This window comes from Eurosta solidaginis, chromosome 4 (genome assembly GCF_040869045.1).
Source record: "Eurosta solidaginis isolate ZX-2024a chromosome 4, ASM4086904v1, whole genome shotgun sequence".
In the NCBI taxonomy this organism is placed as follows: domain Eukaryota; kingdom Metazoa; phylum Arthropoda; class Insecta; order Diptera; family Tephritidae; genus Eurosta; species Eurosta solidaginis.
In genome coordinates, this window is record NC_090322.1 from 92,140,195 (window position 1) to 92,155,049 (window position 14,855).

The window sequence follows — 14,855 nt, forward strand, 5'->3', positions numbered from 1 at the left end:
CGGAACCACTGCCCTTCCGACTATCAGGGGGATCGGAACCACTGCTCTTCCGACCCCTGCTACAACATGAGCGCCAACAGTCGAACAGAACCCCTCACCGTCGTCGCCGACAACGACAACGCCCCCAGCTGTCCAACAACAACACAAATCGCCGTCACGAAGCCATCACGACTAGCCTGCCTCGCTCTACGTCGACCGCCGCCGATTCTCGAGGAGTCATTGCCACTCGCCAGCTAAGGACGCCGCTAACGTTCCGCAGTGGACGTACCGGGCTGGACCCCGTCGCTGGACCGGTACTGCGGCCCATGATCTCGCTTTCGCCGACCGCTATCGTCAAAATAGAAGCTGGCGGACGACTTCATCTGGTGCGAGCATTGATCGATGTTTGTTCGCCTTCAACCGTCATATCGGCCGACTTGGTCCGGGATCTGCGGCTGGACGAAACTCGAGTGGGTAGCCAGACAGGCTGTGTGGTGTGTCTGCGGGGGAAGCACGGCGATAACCAACGCATTGCGACCCATGCCGTCGTCACACCACATTTCCACCGAGTGGCGCCTAGTCACAGCCTGGATCCAGCCATCGCGGCTATGTATACACACATCTGTTTCGCCGATCCAAAAATCTACGTCGCGTCGCCAGTACGCCTAGTTCTCGGGGCAGACGTATATGCCGACATTATTCTAAATCAAGTTCTGCCAGCGTCATTCGGCCCGCTCTTGGCGCAAAGCACGATATTCGGCTTCGTGCTTTCTGGAGTATCTAGAGCCTAAATGGTCGCAGATAAATATCCAAAAAAAAATGAATTTTGAATTTGAATTTACATTATGAATTTTGTAATAAAGAATATTTTGTACTGTTGAACTCATGCGTACAGTCTGTCCATCCACAAATTTCTCATCTTTCTCCCTCTAGATATTGTCTACTCTAGCAGCAGGGCAAGGCGAGGTTGCGTACCGCAAGGGGGCCGGCATGTTTAGGCCAGCAGGCTAACCCCAAAGGAAAATTAAGGGCCAGCCACCCTAATGCAATTTAATACAGAACCGCTTATTTATTACGTCCGTTAGCACATATACTAAAAGCAAAATTGACGTTTCGTTAAGTTACCCCGCCAAAGGCCTGTAAGCTTTGGGGGTAAACGGAATGCGCGGAAAGGGAACTCGTTCACTTGGATTAAACCGCAGCAGTTTACGCACGCTCGAACGTCTTCAAGCCGCAAGTTAAAAACCACATCAAACGTCACACCGCCAGAACGCAGAGTCCCCGCATATATTAAAAGGTAATATTGTAGGAATTGCATGTTTGCTTTTTAAACTCTAGTTCTCATTTTTTCTATTGCACATCCTTTGAAATAAAATACTACCGTAATTTTTAATATTAATCATTGCCTTTTATTTCTAACCCCCCTGAGAGAAACTAATCTGGAAACCGCCAGCTCAAGTTTTCACAGCTATGATCTTATGTTGTGTGGAATGTATATGCGCTATAATTCCTTTCTCGGGGAGAAGGACCAAATGTTCGGCCGGGGTGCGTCTGATCCTTGCGAGAGGTGGGCGCACCGGGGTCGATCTCAGTGGGAATATGGCGTGTGGAAATAAGAGAATACGAGATTTCTCGTTATAATATAGGGTTTATTGGGTAAATGTTGTTTACAATATTACCTGAATATATTTTTGACAAACGGCAGAGATCGCTGGCGGCAGATGTGAGCTGTACGGCTGTTGAAATCCAAGAGACCGGTTGTATAGCAAGCTAGAACCGCTGATCCGTAAAATCCTTCGTTTTGGAGGGGAAAGGCACCCACACATCAACCCCGACATGAATATGCATGAGTGCTGACAAAAAGCACACATACACGTGCATGTACATGAATGCACATGCATGTGGCGGTGATGGTGTGGGTGGTTATAAAGTAAGTCGAGTATCGAGTTTCGATTTGCAGAGTTGCATTGGGGGGATCGCAATCAGATGCGGAAAAGCTAGGCACCCTGCCTAAACATATACCTTTTTCAGGCTTGCCAGCGCCTTCGGAAAATTTTCTTCCGTCATTTGGAAGGCCTTCACCGTTCCTAACGCTTCACCAGACAAGGACGAAATTAAATATGTGAATTTTTCAATATCTGAAAGCGCTGGGTTATTATGAACGAGTCTCTCAAACAAAATCATAAAATTTTTAAACTCCGAATACTGCCCTCGAAACTTGGGCAACGACATTTTCGGAAGTCTTGAGCTGTGAGGCGCTGTGAAGGAGGTGTCGGAAGCTTTTGTTTTGTTGCTCTCTGACAATATCGATTTTAACATCGCCTTGGTTCCAACAATTAAATCTTCAAGGCTGTCACGAGTGTCATCATCTTCATCGATCTCTTCTATTTCGGACTGACACGCTAGAAGCTTTTCGCTGTAACTATTCAGCATTTCGAGTTGACATTCAACTTCCGACGGATCTGATGGGAGTAACTGATTATGAATTCCCGTTTTAATTCGAGCTATGCTTCTTTTTAAAATTGTCCTTTGTCTTTTTAAGGAAGTAGCGTCTTCCACCTGGGCTAGCTGATTCTCACTTTTACTCATCTTGATTCGCTATGTACAGTAACTTTGTACAAATTTGTAGTTTATAAGTTTTCAACGCGGCAATACGAAAACGAAAAAAAAATCGCTGAAACTTCACCAGAACTATCGAAAAAAAGGCACAAATCAAGAGATAAAAGGTTATAATTCCTTAATTGGGAAAACTAGACGCGATGTAGAAAGTTTTTTAAGGGCCTAACCGTGAGCAAAATTATGGTCAACGATTTAACCAAACACTTAAAGCTGTACAGCTTTCGAAAAATATTTGACAGAATGGTAATCGGAGCCTTGTCGGAAATTGTACCAGGTAGTTTTTCACTAAACAATCCCGAAATCTTGTTTCACGAAATTTGTTTATAAACAATTTAATTTCAAAGTGAATACAAGAGATGCCAAAAATTAAAGCTTATTGGGTGATCTTTGCAGCAATTTAACAAAACCAACAACCTCAACAGCTTTTAATTGTTCGCACTCAATACTGTTCTTTATGGACTGGTTCGTTTCCAGCTTCGACTTCCTTTTTGCAGAGTATACAGCTGCACTTTATTCCTGCCCAGAAATCCTTAAGTGGCCAAATATTTGATCAGAGGGGTATCAGCAGCAGTATTTTCGTATGTGTGTGTGTGCAGCACAGTTTATTGCGCAAATAGCTTTTTTTCTTTTTTTTGCACTTAGCGCTTTTTGGTGGTAAGTATAGAACTTCTTTTTGCCCTTTTTATTAAATATAGTAACGCACTTGTGGGTAAGTACCACTTAATAAAACTCTTTAAAATTTTAAGCTTTTTTGGTTTATTTTCAGCCAGTGCACTGCACTATCAATTTATGTATGTATTTTGTTTTTGCACACGAGATCGCGACAGGCAATTAATTGTTCAAATAAATGATTTCAATATTTGTTGTTTTTGAAATTTTAATTTGATTAAAATAGTTTTAAATTAGTTTTTATTTAATTTGTATTTATTTGTTTTTTAACTGAGCACTCACGTGCACTTCACAGAGTATATTATTTAATTTAATTTGCACTGAGTCCCTACTTCGGGCGAAATGAAAAATTTACTAAGATTTTTTAGTAAGAAAACTTTATATTTACTAGGTGAATACGAAAGGTATATTAATTTTTGGGGGAGCACAAATTAAACTATAATATTGCCTGTCGCATTAAATTCGCACCAAGAAAAACACCGCCGTTGTCGATTACTAATTGACTGTAACTTTAATAATTAATTTTCCTCTTTTTATAATATTTTCTTAAATCTAATTTACAGTTTGTCAACTTCCAATTCCAATAAGCGGTAAGTTCTTCGCCTGTTCCTATGAGCCTACGTATGTGTGTATATGTACAAGAGAGTATGGCCAAGCCGCGCTTGTTAGTAAGCATACACACACCGCATGTGGTGCTAAAAGGTGAAGGTAAGTAAATTGGTAAGTAATTAAAATCATTAAAAGGGAAAATAAGGCAAGTGTAAATTAATTATAAGGTAAGTATAAGGTAGGTAATAGAAGAATATAAGGTAAGTATAAGGTAACCCTATTTTAAGTATTTAGGTAAGTACATAATTATTTCTATTTAACTTCATTATTTAATATCATTTCATTTTATTTACATTTCATTTTCAGGTATTAATTTATAAACTAGTCTGCTTCAATAATATAAAAATACATTTTTCGCTGATTTTTGTCCATTTATATAAAGGAAATGCTTAACATTTTTTAATTTTCTTTTTGTTAACATTATAGTGAAACATTTTTCAGCTTCACTGCCACTATAGCTGAGTTAGCCTGTCACTTTTGCACTCATCACTCAACTGTTAGTGAAGGTTGGAGCATAAATGGAGTCCCCCAACACTGATACATACTTGTATTTAAAATTAACATGTTTCTGGAGCACAAATCGTATGAATTTTTTTTTCAGATTTCGATCTTAACTAAAAGCAAACTATAACTTTTCCAGATAAAATATTTAGGCAATTAATATTGAGTGGTGCATAAAACTAGAAACCTGCTTTTTCAATATTTGTATATGTTTGTCAAAATTCTAAAATAAACATGCGTTTGTACGGGACAGCAAAAAATCACTGACTTTGGTGGTTACATTGAGTCAGGTGAAATTTCAACAAAATTTATATTATTTAATAACTTGGGAAAAATTTAAACAACTTGATTTCAGGACAGACAGGGCGACAGCTTTTTCGATATACCTTGCAAATCTCTTCAAAGCCTCTTCTCTCGGGAGATGTATCGAACCTCTGCATTCCTTCGATGGTTGAACTGTTACAAAGACGTTAAGGCATGACGTGGGTTCGAATCCCACTCCCGGGAGAAAAGACTTTGAAGAGATTTACAAGGTATGATCGACACAGCTGCCGCATTGTTCCATGTTTTCAAACATTTTGAAGCAATGAGGCCAATCCCCGTTTAATACGTACAAAACTTATATTAATTGAAATAACAAAAAATATTTCTCCCTCATGTTGCATTGTTGTGGGGTTGAATTATGTTCTTAGTTTCAAGAATCTAGCTCTACGGGAAGTTACTTATATAGCGATCACAAAGTTCCACATCTTGTAATTGGACTTTCTAAATATCTTGATCCCTGTCCAATATAGAAAACTCGTTTATTCTAATTTTTATAACTTATTAGAGCCCAAAGTTTCTTTTAAAGTTTCAGGTCTCTGGATGGCCTAGCGAAAATGTATGCTGCATTGTCATGGAGTAAGTTCTTAGCTTCGAAAATCTAGCTCTACGGGAAGTTTCTTAAATAGCGGTGGCAAGTTTCCACATGTGTAAATGGATTTTCTAAATACCTCTAGATATCTCGATCCCTGTCCAATATAGAAAACTCTTTTATCCTTAATATTTTAACCTAATAGGGCCCAAAGTCTTTTTAGAAATTTTCAGTTTTTATTTTTTGTTTAAGTATTTTTTTGACATTCTACTACCTATGTTTTTTATTTATGCTCACACCTATTGTCGTACTAGAAAAGACTTCAACCCTTTATTGTACTAACACATGTTAATAAATAAAGGAAAAAATAGCAGCAGGTCAAAATTAAGTATATTCGATTAGCCGTTCGTCGTCATATCAGCCAACAAGCTGGGCTAATATTTGATGTCGGAGAAGACGACATATGCCACCTACGATTCACATTTATAAAATTATCCCAGGCAAACTTCACATTTTGCCCTTTTTTGACTCCTTTACGGAAACACCCATAAATGAAACACGTCATATTTGAAAAATTTTGTGTAAAAATTGTGAAACTCTTCCTAAAAAAGCTATTGTAAACATCTTATCAGAACCAAAACAATATAGAAAATTTAGAAAAAAAAATTTTTAATAACAAAAAAGTTTTCCAAGTGAGATCGTCCTTGGCAGTGATTTGGCACATACTCCGAGTGCATTTCTTGCATGAAATGCCGTTCGGAGTCGGCGGAAAACATGTAGATTTTGTCCTGCCAATTTGTAGAAAATATCAAAAAAAGGATCACTACGCAAATTAGAAGAGAAGCTCGGCCTAAAATCTCCTCGGAGACTATCGCACAGTTACACAGAAACTAAAAAAAAACGTTGACTGATAATTATTGTAAGAAAAATAAAAACTAAACGGTGACAGATAATTATTATTGAATAAGAACGTTTATGTGATAATACTTATAACTATTTTGTCCCTGCATGCAACTTTTATAATACAAAATTGAATCTCGAATCGCAGGGGACTAAAGTTAAATCTTCAATATTTTTGTTCAATCGTATTATTACAATATTTTAGGTATGGCAAACTTAAACTCATATGTCATGCTTTTTTTTTTTTGTTTTTTTTTTTTTGATATAGTTATATTTTAAGGTAGGAGCGATTTTTAAAATCATGCAGAACAAATTCCTCGAAATCCAATATTTAGATATGTTTTTAAACTCAACTGAGCAGAGCTCAAAAAGTATATTAAGTTTGTTCGCATAACGCTACCCCGTAACGGCATACATATAGAGAGATACATATAGACTTCTATATATCAAAATGATCTGGGCGAAAAAATAAATTCATTTAGCCATGTCCGTCCGCCAGTCTGTCCGTAAACACGATAACTTAAGTAAATTTTGAGGTATCTTAATGAAAATACCTGGGCACTCATCTCAGAGATCTCGAAAAGCCAAAAATGTGCGATAATTCATTACCAAAGACGGATAAAGCGATGAAACTTGGTATGTGGGTTGACTTCATGACGCAGAATAGAAAATTAGTAAAACTTTGAACAATGAGCGTGGAACCACCCAGTTTTAAAAGAAGATAATTTAAAAGTTTTGCAAGCTGCAATTTGGCAGCTGAGTATGTAGTATTCGGTTACACCCGAACTTAGCTTTCCTTACTTGTTACTTTGTAGAATATGTGAAAATGTATGTGCGGAATCCGAAAATATAATTTCTGTTGTGGCTACAAAACTCCACAAAAACTAAACCTGTATAGGTACATACATATGTGGCTTTTTATAATTTTTTTTCAATATGAAAACATAAAGCGTCAAGTAAACTTTCAGTGGTTATAGTTAGGGTTCACCAATTAGATTTAATAAATCTTAACAACTAAAACTCTAAAATTCTTCGAGTTCAGCTTAGTTGGCTTAAGAACTTCAAATTTTTAGGTAAATAAATTGTAAATTAAAAGCTTTTATCCCCCGCTAACTTACTTAGTTTTGGTAGCTAAAATTTAACGCCTTGTTTTTCCAGCTTAAGTTTCCTTAACTAAACTGGACATTCACGAATCATGATGTTGTGTTCCGTTTATTGAGCTTGAAATCTAACTGATTATTGTTATATATGCAGTTACTGCATTTGTTTATGGGTACAATCTCTGTACAGCTTTCGACTTTATATTTACCATGCAATTTTATTTATTTTAGTCTACAGAATTTAATTCTTACAGACTAGATGTAGTACGCAGTTAATCAATTCAAAATAGTGTACAATTTTAATTTAAGGAGAGATGTTCACAAAACTTCGTCAGCTTTGGAACGCATGATCTTAATTTCTTCATAAATATCATTCGCGTATTGATCACATCGGCTCAGATCACATTCTTCTTTTTGCAAATTAACGCAGAAGATTGACTGCGGCACTGTCAACGAAATAATGAATTGCGGCGTTCGGATAGAAGAGCGCAATTCATTCCGCTGTACATCATCTGATCTGACTCAAGCATTTCCATTTCTTCAGTGGAATCGATAAATGTCAAGCAATCATGGAATAAGCTGAGTGATGTCAGGTATTCAACCCAACGCGTTTCATAGAATTTCAATAGTCGGGTCTGTTTAGCATCAGGTTTTGAAGCAAGAATGTGTTCTTTAAGCACCCTGGCTGTGGCTTTCATGATATCTGGAACTTCTGCCTGGAATACACTGCAGTGGTAGTCTGAAGGAGAGCTGGTCCCTTGAGTATAATCTACCTCATACTCTTCCGTTTAGCTTGGAGAGTACCGCTTATGCTGATCATGCTGGATCTGTGGACTTTACCCAACAGGTTTAGGTTTGACGCCTTGCTCAAGGCTGGCCACCATAAGACTATCAGTCGGATAATCGCGGTATAAATCCATCTGCATACGTTGGGGGTCAGTCCCCATTTTTGCCAATGGCTCTTCCACACGTACATAATGCAAAGTACGATTTCTGTTGTCGCGGAATGACGTGGTCTTTCCAGTTCAACTTTTTGTCCAAAACTATTGGGCACCACATTTAGTTAGGTAGGTTTAACGATGGCATTTTGTATCGCTTGGTATATAAGACAAGCTCAACTTTATCGGAACTGATGCTGAGTCCGCATCGGGAGGCCCATAGGGATTGATTTCTAGTCCCATTATTTTAAACGAAGTAAACTTTAACGTCCCTTCACGAGTGTCTAGACATTACAAACCCCTTCTTTTGAGGCAGTGTAGAACTAATTTCGAATTGAATAAACCTTTTCGGTGTTTGTGTCATGATTTTAACACCCATTCTAATTCATTTGATATAACGGATTCACTTTTTACCATAAAGAAAACTGTTTAATCCTATCTTAACTCGTAACAAAAAAAAAAAAAACAATCGAATAAACTAGAAATGTTCTCTAATTTAACAATTTAGTATGTATAATTATAATTTCTAACTGTTATGTATAGTACTCAGCTGATGATTTTTATTCTGTAGCTGAGCAGTTTTAGATCTCAACGCTTGACAAACCTCCGCCTATCAACAACTCGGCAAAAACAAAAACAAATCCGTGCGTCATGCGGATGTATTAATCCGTTGGGTATCTATAGTTATTATTATTATTATAAACCTCTCGCAATACTACCTGCATCAAGTCGCATAAAGTTTGAGTGAACTTGCCTCTGTAAGCAGTCGCTAGGTCATCAGCACATGCCAAAATCTTCCAGCTCCCGCAACTAGTATCTCTTAATAGCGAGTTTACCGTAAGCCTCCATAGTAGAGGAGAAAGGACACCACCCTGGGGTGTACCCTTTTCGAAAAAGCGTGTGATATCAACCTTCCCCAGTGAAGAAAGCACTTTGTCATTAAGGGCCTATTTACATACAGACTTCTTAAAGCATTGTCAACGGCATCTGGACTTATATTGTTGAATGCTCCTTCAATGTCTAGGAAGGCCACAAGACAATAATCCTTTTCGAACAAGATTGTTTTTGCCCGCCTTAATAATGAGTATGACCTTGGCGTTCCTCCATGCACACGGAATATAGTTTAGAGCCAAGCAAGCGGTATATATGTGCCGCAGCCAGTTGGCTGATAACTCCAAAGAGTAGATAAGGTGAGCGGGGACAATCCCGTCGGGTCCAGCAGCCGTAAGAGGTTTAAAACTTTTAACTGCTCACTTAACCCTTTCGTCAGTGATGGGTATATTTACAGATTGGTTTGCTGCAGGTACTCAGGTGCGTTGGGCATGAAATGAGGAAATGAGTGTCCAAGAACAGCTCTAGCTTTTCCCCTTTTGTGCTGGTCCAGGTACCATTTGGTCTCCGCAGAAATCGAATAGCCGTTTGCATCTTAGAAAGCATGCACCGTAGCCTTGATCTGTCGGAGACACTTTTGACTCCAGTGCAGAAATTTCTCTTTGCTTGTCTCAAGACTTTTTGTAGGTCCTTAGTTTACCCTTTAAAGTCCAAAATGTAAGTGGAACAATTTTGCCTACAGCGCTACTGGTTTTGCTGCTCCTTTATTCTTTTGTATACATACACATGTGCAGAGAAATAAAATAACAAAAAAAAATGTTTAAGTTAAACGATTTTATTGAAAACAATACTTACATTAAGTAATAATAATACTAAAAGCTAGAAAATAATTAGGTAGGTCCTAGGTACTAGTCATCACACTCCTCATCAATCTAGGGCTTTGATCAAACAATTAAGTAAAAGCGTTGCGCCACCTATCGGAGTTTTTTTCCATATTATTGTATTGTCATCGGGTTCTGAACTATATTCCGAGTTTCAAGCTTGTAGCTTATCGGGAAGTTAGTTAAATTTTAATTACAAATTGCTGGCCTGCTGGCCGGCCACTACACAGAGTCAAGCTAAATAAAACCGTTTAAAAAAGGAGTTGTATAAGGTTTTGGAGCGGGAGTGGAAGTGAGTGTGGGTGGGGCGGATAGAAGGTAAGTCGGACCGGAAAAAAAGGGAGGGAGATGGGAAGAAGAGTTGTAAATACTTGAAAACTAAGGTTAGCGAACATAAAAGTCTTCCGAGTCCGTGCCATGCCATAGAAACCATTCAATTTTGTTTTATTTATTTGCATATTACATGGAAACGTGGGCGGAAACCGACGAGCTTAAGACTTTAACAAAGCATAAAACTTAACGGCAGCTAAATATGTTCAAGGATTAAAATATAATCTATGTATGCACAATCTTTATTTAAGGTGTCTTCCTCTCTTTTTAATACAAAAAGCAACACCTTTTGTTAAAACACACTTCTACAATATTTACATGGTATGTATAAAGATCGCAGATATCAGACCAGATAGCCGTATCCGGCAAGGAAGTTGTAACTATTATACCTAATCAAATTATTCGACAAAATCTCCATCGCCACACCCTAAGATATCAGTAATAATGTGAAAAAATTTAGCACTCACCAAAGAGGTTCCACGGCCGGACTGTGATGCTGCTTGGTAATTCACAGATGCATCCGAGCTTATAGCAGGGGTGGACTGGCACCTATAAAGCAAAGATAATACAGTGTTATAAAAAAGACAAAAGTAAAAATATCTGGGAAGTGATACCATTTTTTTTGCAAATCTAAAGGCTTGGTTTTCTCGAAAATGGTGCCGCTATATAACGGCTGCGAAAATGTTGCAATGTAAGAGTAATTATGTGAAAACTAAGAAGACGGTAAAGTTCGCCATAACGTAATATAGCGGCAAAGCATTTCGGCAGTCATGACGGTAGAAACTCGTTCATCAACGTTTCTTCACACCGCTTACTGAAAGCGGTGAAAATTTTCTTGAATAATTGAACTTATTCGTAAACATAAGCAACATTTTTGCCTTTTTATTTTTTTAATGTTTTTTCTTGTATGCCTATATGAAAAATAACAAATAAGTAAGTGTTCGAAGTTTACAATAAAACGGTACCACTGAAACGGTGAGTAAACCAGCCGATCTTTAGCGCCCGTAATATAGCGGCACCGCTTTTGGAGGAAACCAAGTCTTAAGAATTACTGCATACAAGATTCTCCCCGGACACACCCAAATTCGTGAGTTACCCGGTTTTTCGTACCTTGGACTCTTGCGAGCCTATAACTATGTAGGCTGTGAACCGCTTTTCAGTTTCTCTCATGGTTACATAAGACGCGATTTTTTTATTAATCGGTTTTTTGGGGAAATATACACAAATTTAAAGAAAAGTTGTCTCTAAAACTAAGGAAAATTTTAAGATCAGTTGAGACCTATGTTTAGTATAACTGTACTTTATTGAATAGTTGACTTAAAACTAACATCCAATGAAAATATGTGCTTATTTATATAAATTCTGCGTGTGGCTTCAAGTGCACCAAAGTACTTGACCATGGCTGTATGTGTGTATGCATCCTCCACCGATGTACGCAGCCCGATTACCGATACCGGTTCTGGAGTAAATGTTTATCGTAAAATCCATAACATTTTTAGAGTGCCGTGTCATTGGTGTGGATATATCGGACACATGGATTTATTACTGTAGAACTGGGTACAGGTTGCTGCTTCTTCTTCTTGCATCTTTCTTTAATCACTGATAATACCTATAATAATAAGTATGCCTAATACAGCTTATATCAAGACTGTGTATCCAACAGTGATGTGATGAGCATTATGTGCTTCAAGTTTGTTTGGCAGCTCCAACAAATGATGATTGGCCAACGCGGATTGTAATAGCGTTGGATTTTGTATCTGCGATGTATATTTCATGTCATTCAGCTTATGAAGAAGGGATTTAGTTGTTCTTGGAGATTCCACCAAGTCTGATGTAGGATGAACTCAGACTACTTGATATCAACTCATGTGCTTGGTTATGTGATAGCAGTCCAGATTCTTTTAAACTGGGTTGTGTGATAACGCTTCCAATACCACTGTTGCACGAGATGAAACTGATTTGCCATATATGAATTGGTTGTTGCAGTGGTATGCACGCAAAATCGTTAGGTGTCTTCCGGAGAACACAGTTTGATTGTCTGTTATTACTGAAAATATTTTCCTAGCATGCGCACTTAGTTGATCCACGGTTCTAGCGAATTTGAATTATTGAAAACATTTAGGCACATTGCATCTATTTCAATAATCGTGGCATTGATTAAGTTGGGGATTGGCGCTATGTTAAATAAGTCGTATCGATCGTGTTTCACCAGCGGCAAGGTGATGCTAAATAGAACATGCCTTGGTGCGATCCCTCCTTTAACTTTCTTGAGCTGGTATAGTTTTAATAAATCTTCTTTTTGCCCCGACAATTCACATGATCGTGGTAAGTGATCTTTAATTTTCTTGATTTCAAGTTGTAATTGACTGGGGGTAAAAAGCAGAGGACTTATTTTTCCGTGATTAGAGTCCATGTCTTGACGCGAACCAAAAACTCCGAAAGTTTGATCGGTCAAGTTTCAATGGAACGAAAATAATAAAAAGGTTGGTATTAATGTTACGTATAAAGGTGCTTTTAATAATTATATATTATTTGTAATAAATATAAAGGTGCTTTTAATAATTATAAATTATTGTTTAATATATATATATGTAACAATATTTAATTACAGGTTACCTTGTAAAATCTGGAACAGGACGGCTGCGTGCGATCGGTAAGCAATCAAAATCTCGAGACCGTAGTCACCCAGCGGTGTAAAACTTACTCTGTACTAAAGCATACATCAACAGCTTCAATTTGATATCCATAATGTAAAAACACATTCTAGGTGTATCCGTGTCCACGTTTTGGGCTATATCTCGAGGACCTAGCCTCCCAGTTGTATGAAAATTGTCCTTGTACTATAGCACTCATCAAGAGCTTTCATTTGATATCCGTATTGTATAAACACATTCTAGGGGTACCCGGTCCACGTTTTGGGCTATATATCGAGACCCTAGCCTCCCAGTTGTAGGAAAAGTATCCTGTACTATAGCACTCATGAAAATTATCCTTTACTATAGCACTCATCAACAGTTTTCATTTGATATCCATATTGTATAAACACATTCTAGGGGTACCCGGGTCCACGTTTTGATCTCAAGACCCTAGGCACGTAGCGCAAAAAGGGTAGACGCTGGTGGATTCTCAGACCTACCCAATATGCTCACAAAATTTCATGAGAATCGGTTCAGCCGTTTGGGAGGAGTTAAGCCTCTAAAACCGTGACAGAAAAATTTTATATATTAGATAATAGGAACATTCGATGGGTAATATAATGAATAAGTAAGCTCAAATATGGAAATTTTATATTGATCTGGCAGGAAGGGTATGCTTTGATCAATCTGCTTCTCGTAAACAAAAGCTAGGAAAAGGAAAAGTAAGGAAAGGAAAGGAAAGGAAAGGAAGAAAAATCAATGGAAGGGAATGAAAATAAAAGAAATGGAAGAAAAGAAAAGTAGAGGAATGGAAAGGAAAGGAATGGAAAGAAAAGGAAAGGAAAGGAAGGAATATGAATGGAAGAGAAATGAAAGTAAAAGAAAGGAAATGAAAAGAAAATTAAAAGAAAGGAAAGGAAAGGAAAATAAAGAAAAGGTAAGGAAAGGAAAGGAAAGGAAAGTAAAAGAAAGGAAAGGAAACGAAAGGAAATGAAATAAAAGGAAAAGAAAGGAAAAGAATTAAAGGAAAGGAAAGGAAATAAAAGGAAGGAAAATCAATGGAAAGGAAATGAAAATAAAAGAAATATAATTTGTTACTTTAATATAATAATAGTAACATTCGATGGGTAATATAATGAATGAGTAAGCTCAAAATAGGGAAATTTTATATTGCTCTGGCAGGAATGGTATGATTTAATCAATCTGCTTCTCGTAAACAAAAGGTAGGCAAAGGAAAGGTAAGGAAAGGAAAAGAAAAGAAAGGAAAGGAAGGAAAATCAGTGGAAGGAAATGAAAATAAAAGAAATGAAAGAAAAGAAAAGTAGAGTAATGGAAAGGAAAGGAATGGAAAGGAAAGGAAAGGAAAAGAAAGGAAAGAAAGGAAAGCAAGGAATATGAATTTAAGAGGAATGAAAGTAAAAGAAAGGAAATAAAAATAAAATTAAAAGAAAGGAAATGAAAGGAAAATAAAGAAAAGGTAAGGAAAGGAACTAAAGGAAAGGAAAGGAATGGAAACGAAAGGAAAGGAAATAAAAGGAAAGGAAATTTTAGGAAATGAAAGGAAAGGAAAGGAAAAGAACGGAAAGGAAAGGAAAAGAAAGGGAAGGAAAGCAAAGAAAAGAAAACAAAGGAAAGGAAAATAAAAGAATAGAATGGAAAAGAAACGAAAGCAAAGGAAAGAAAAGAAATAGACTTGATGCATGATCAGCTTTGTATTTTTGTTTAATTTTTATTGTGTACAAAGCAACTCCTCGGCCATGCTCTGATTCAGCATAGTACACAACACGCACCTTGTCTATAGTATGAATAAGTGCATGTGTAGTTGTGTGACTTTTATGTTAAGTTTTTTATATTAAAATGATTTTTCAAATTTGATTTATTTATGGATGACAGTGCAGCTCAAAATTTTCTATCAATACATATATAATTTGTATACCTTAAAATTATAGTTTAGCAGAAAACGGTTCCACATTTTTTCTTGAAAAGAAAAGTAGAGGAATGGAAGGAAA

The 14,855-nt window shown here is 37.2% G+C and overlaps 1 protein-coding gene across 1 annotated transcript in view; it reads right to left on the reverse strand.

The window, feature by feature from the left end:
• The window catches only part of Rbcn-3A (Rabconnectin-3A), a 2,573,828-nt gene that overhangs the window by 848,861 nt on the left and 1,710,112 nt on the right, over positions 1-14,855 (reverse strand). The window contains exon 33 of the mRNA XM_067779516.1: positions 10,678-10,759. Coding sequence (XP_067635617.1) covers positions 10,678-10,759 — 82 coding nt within the window. The remainder of the gene's footprint in view (positions 1-10,677; positions 10,760-14,855) is intronic.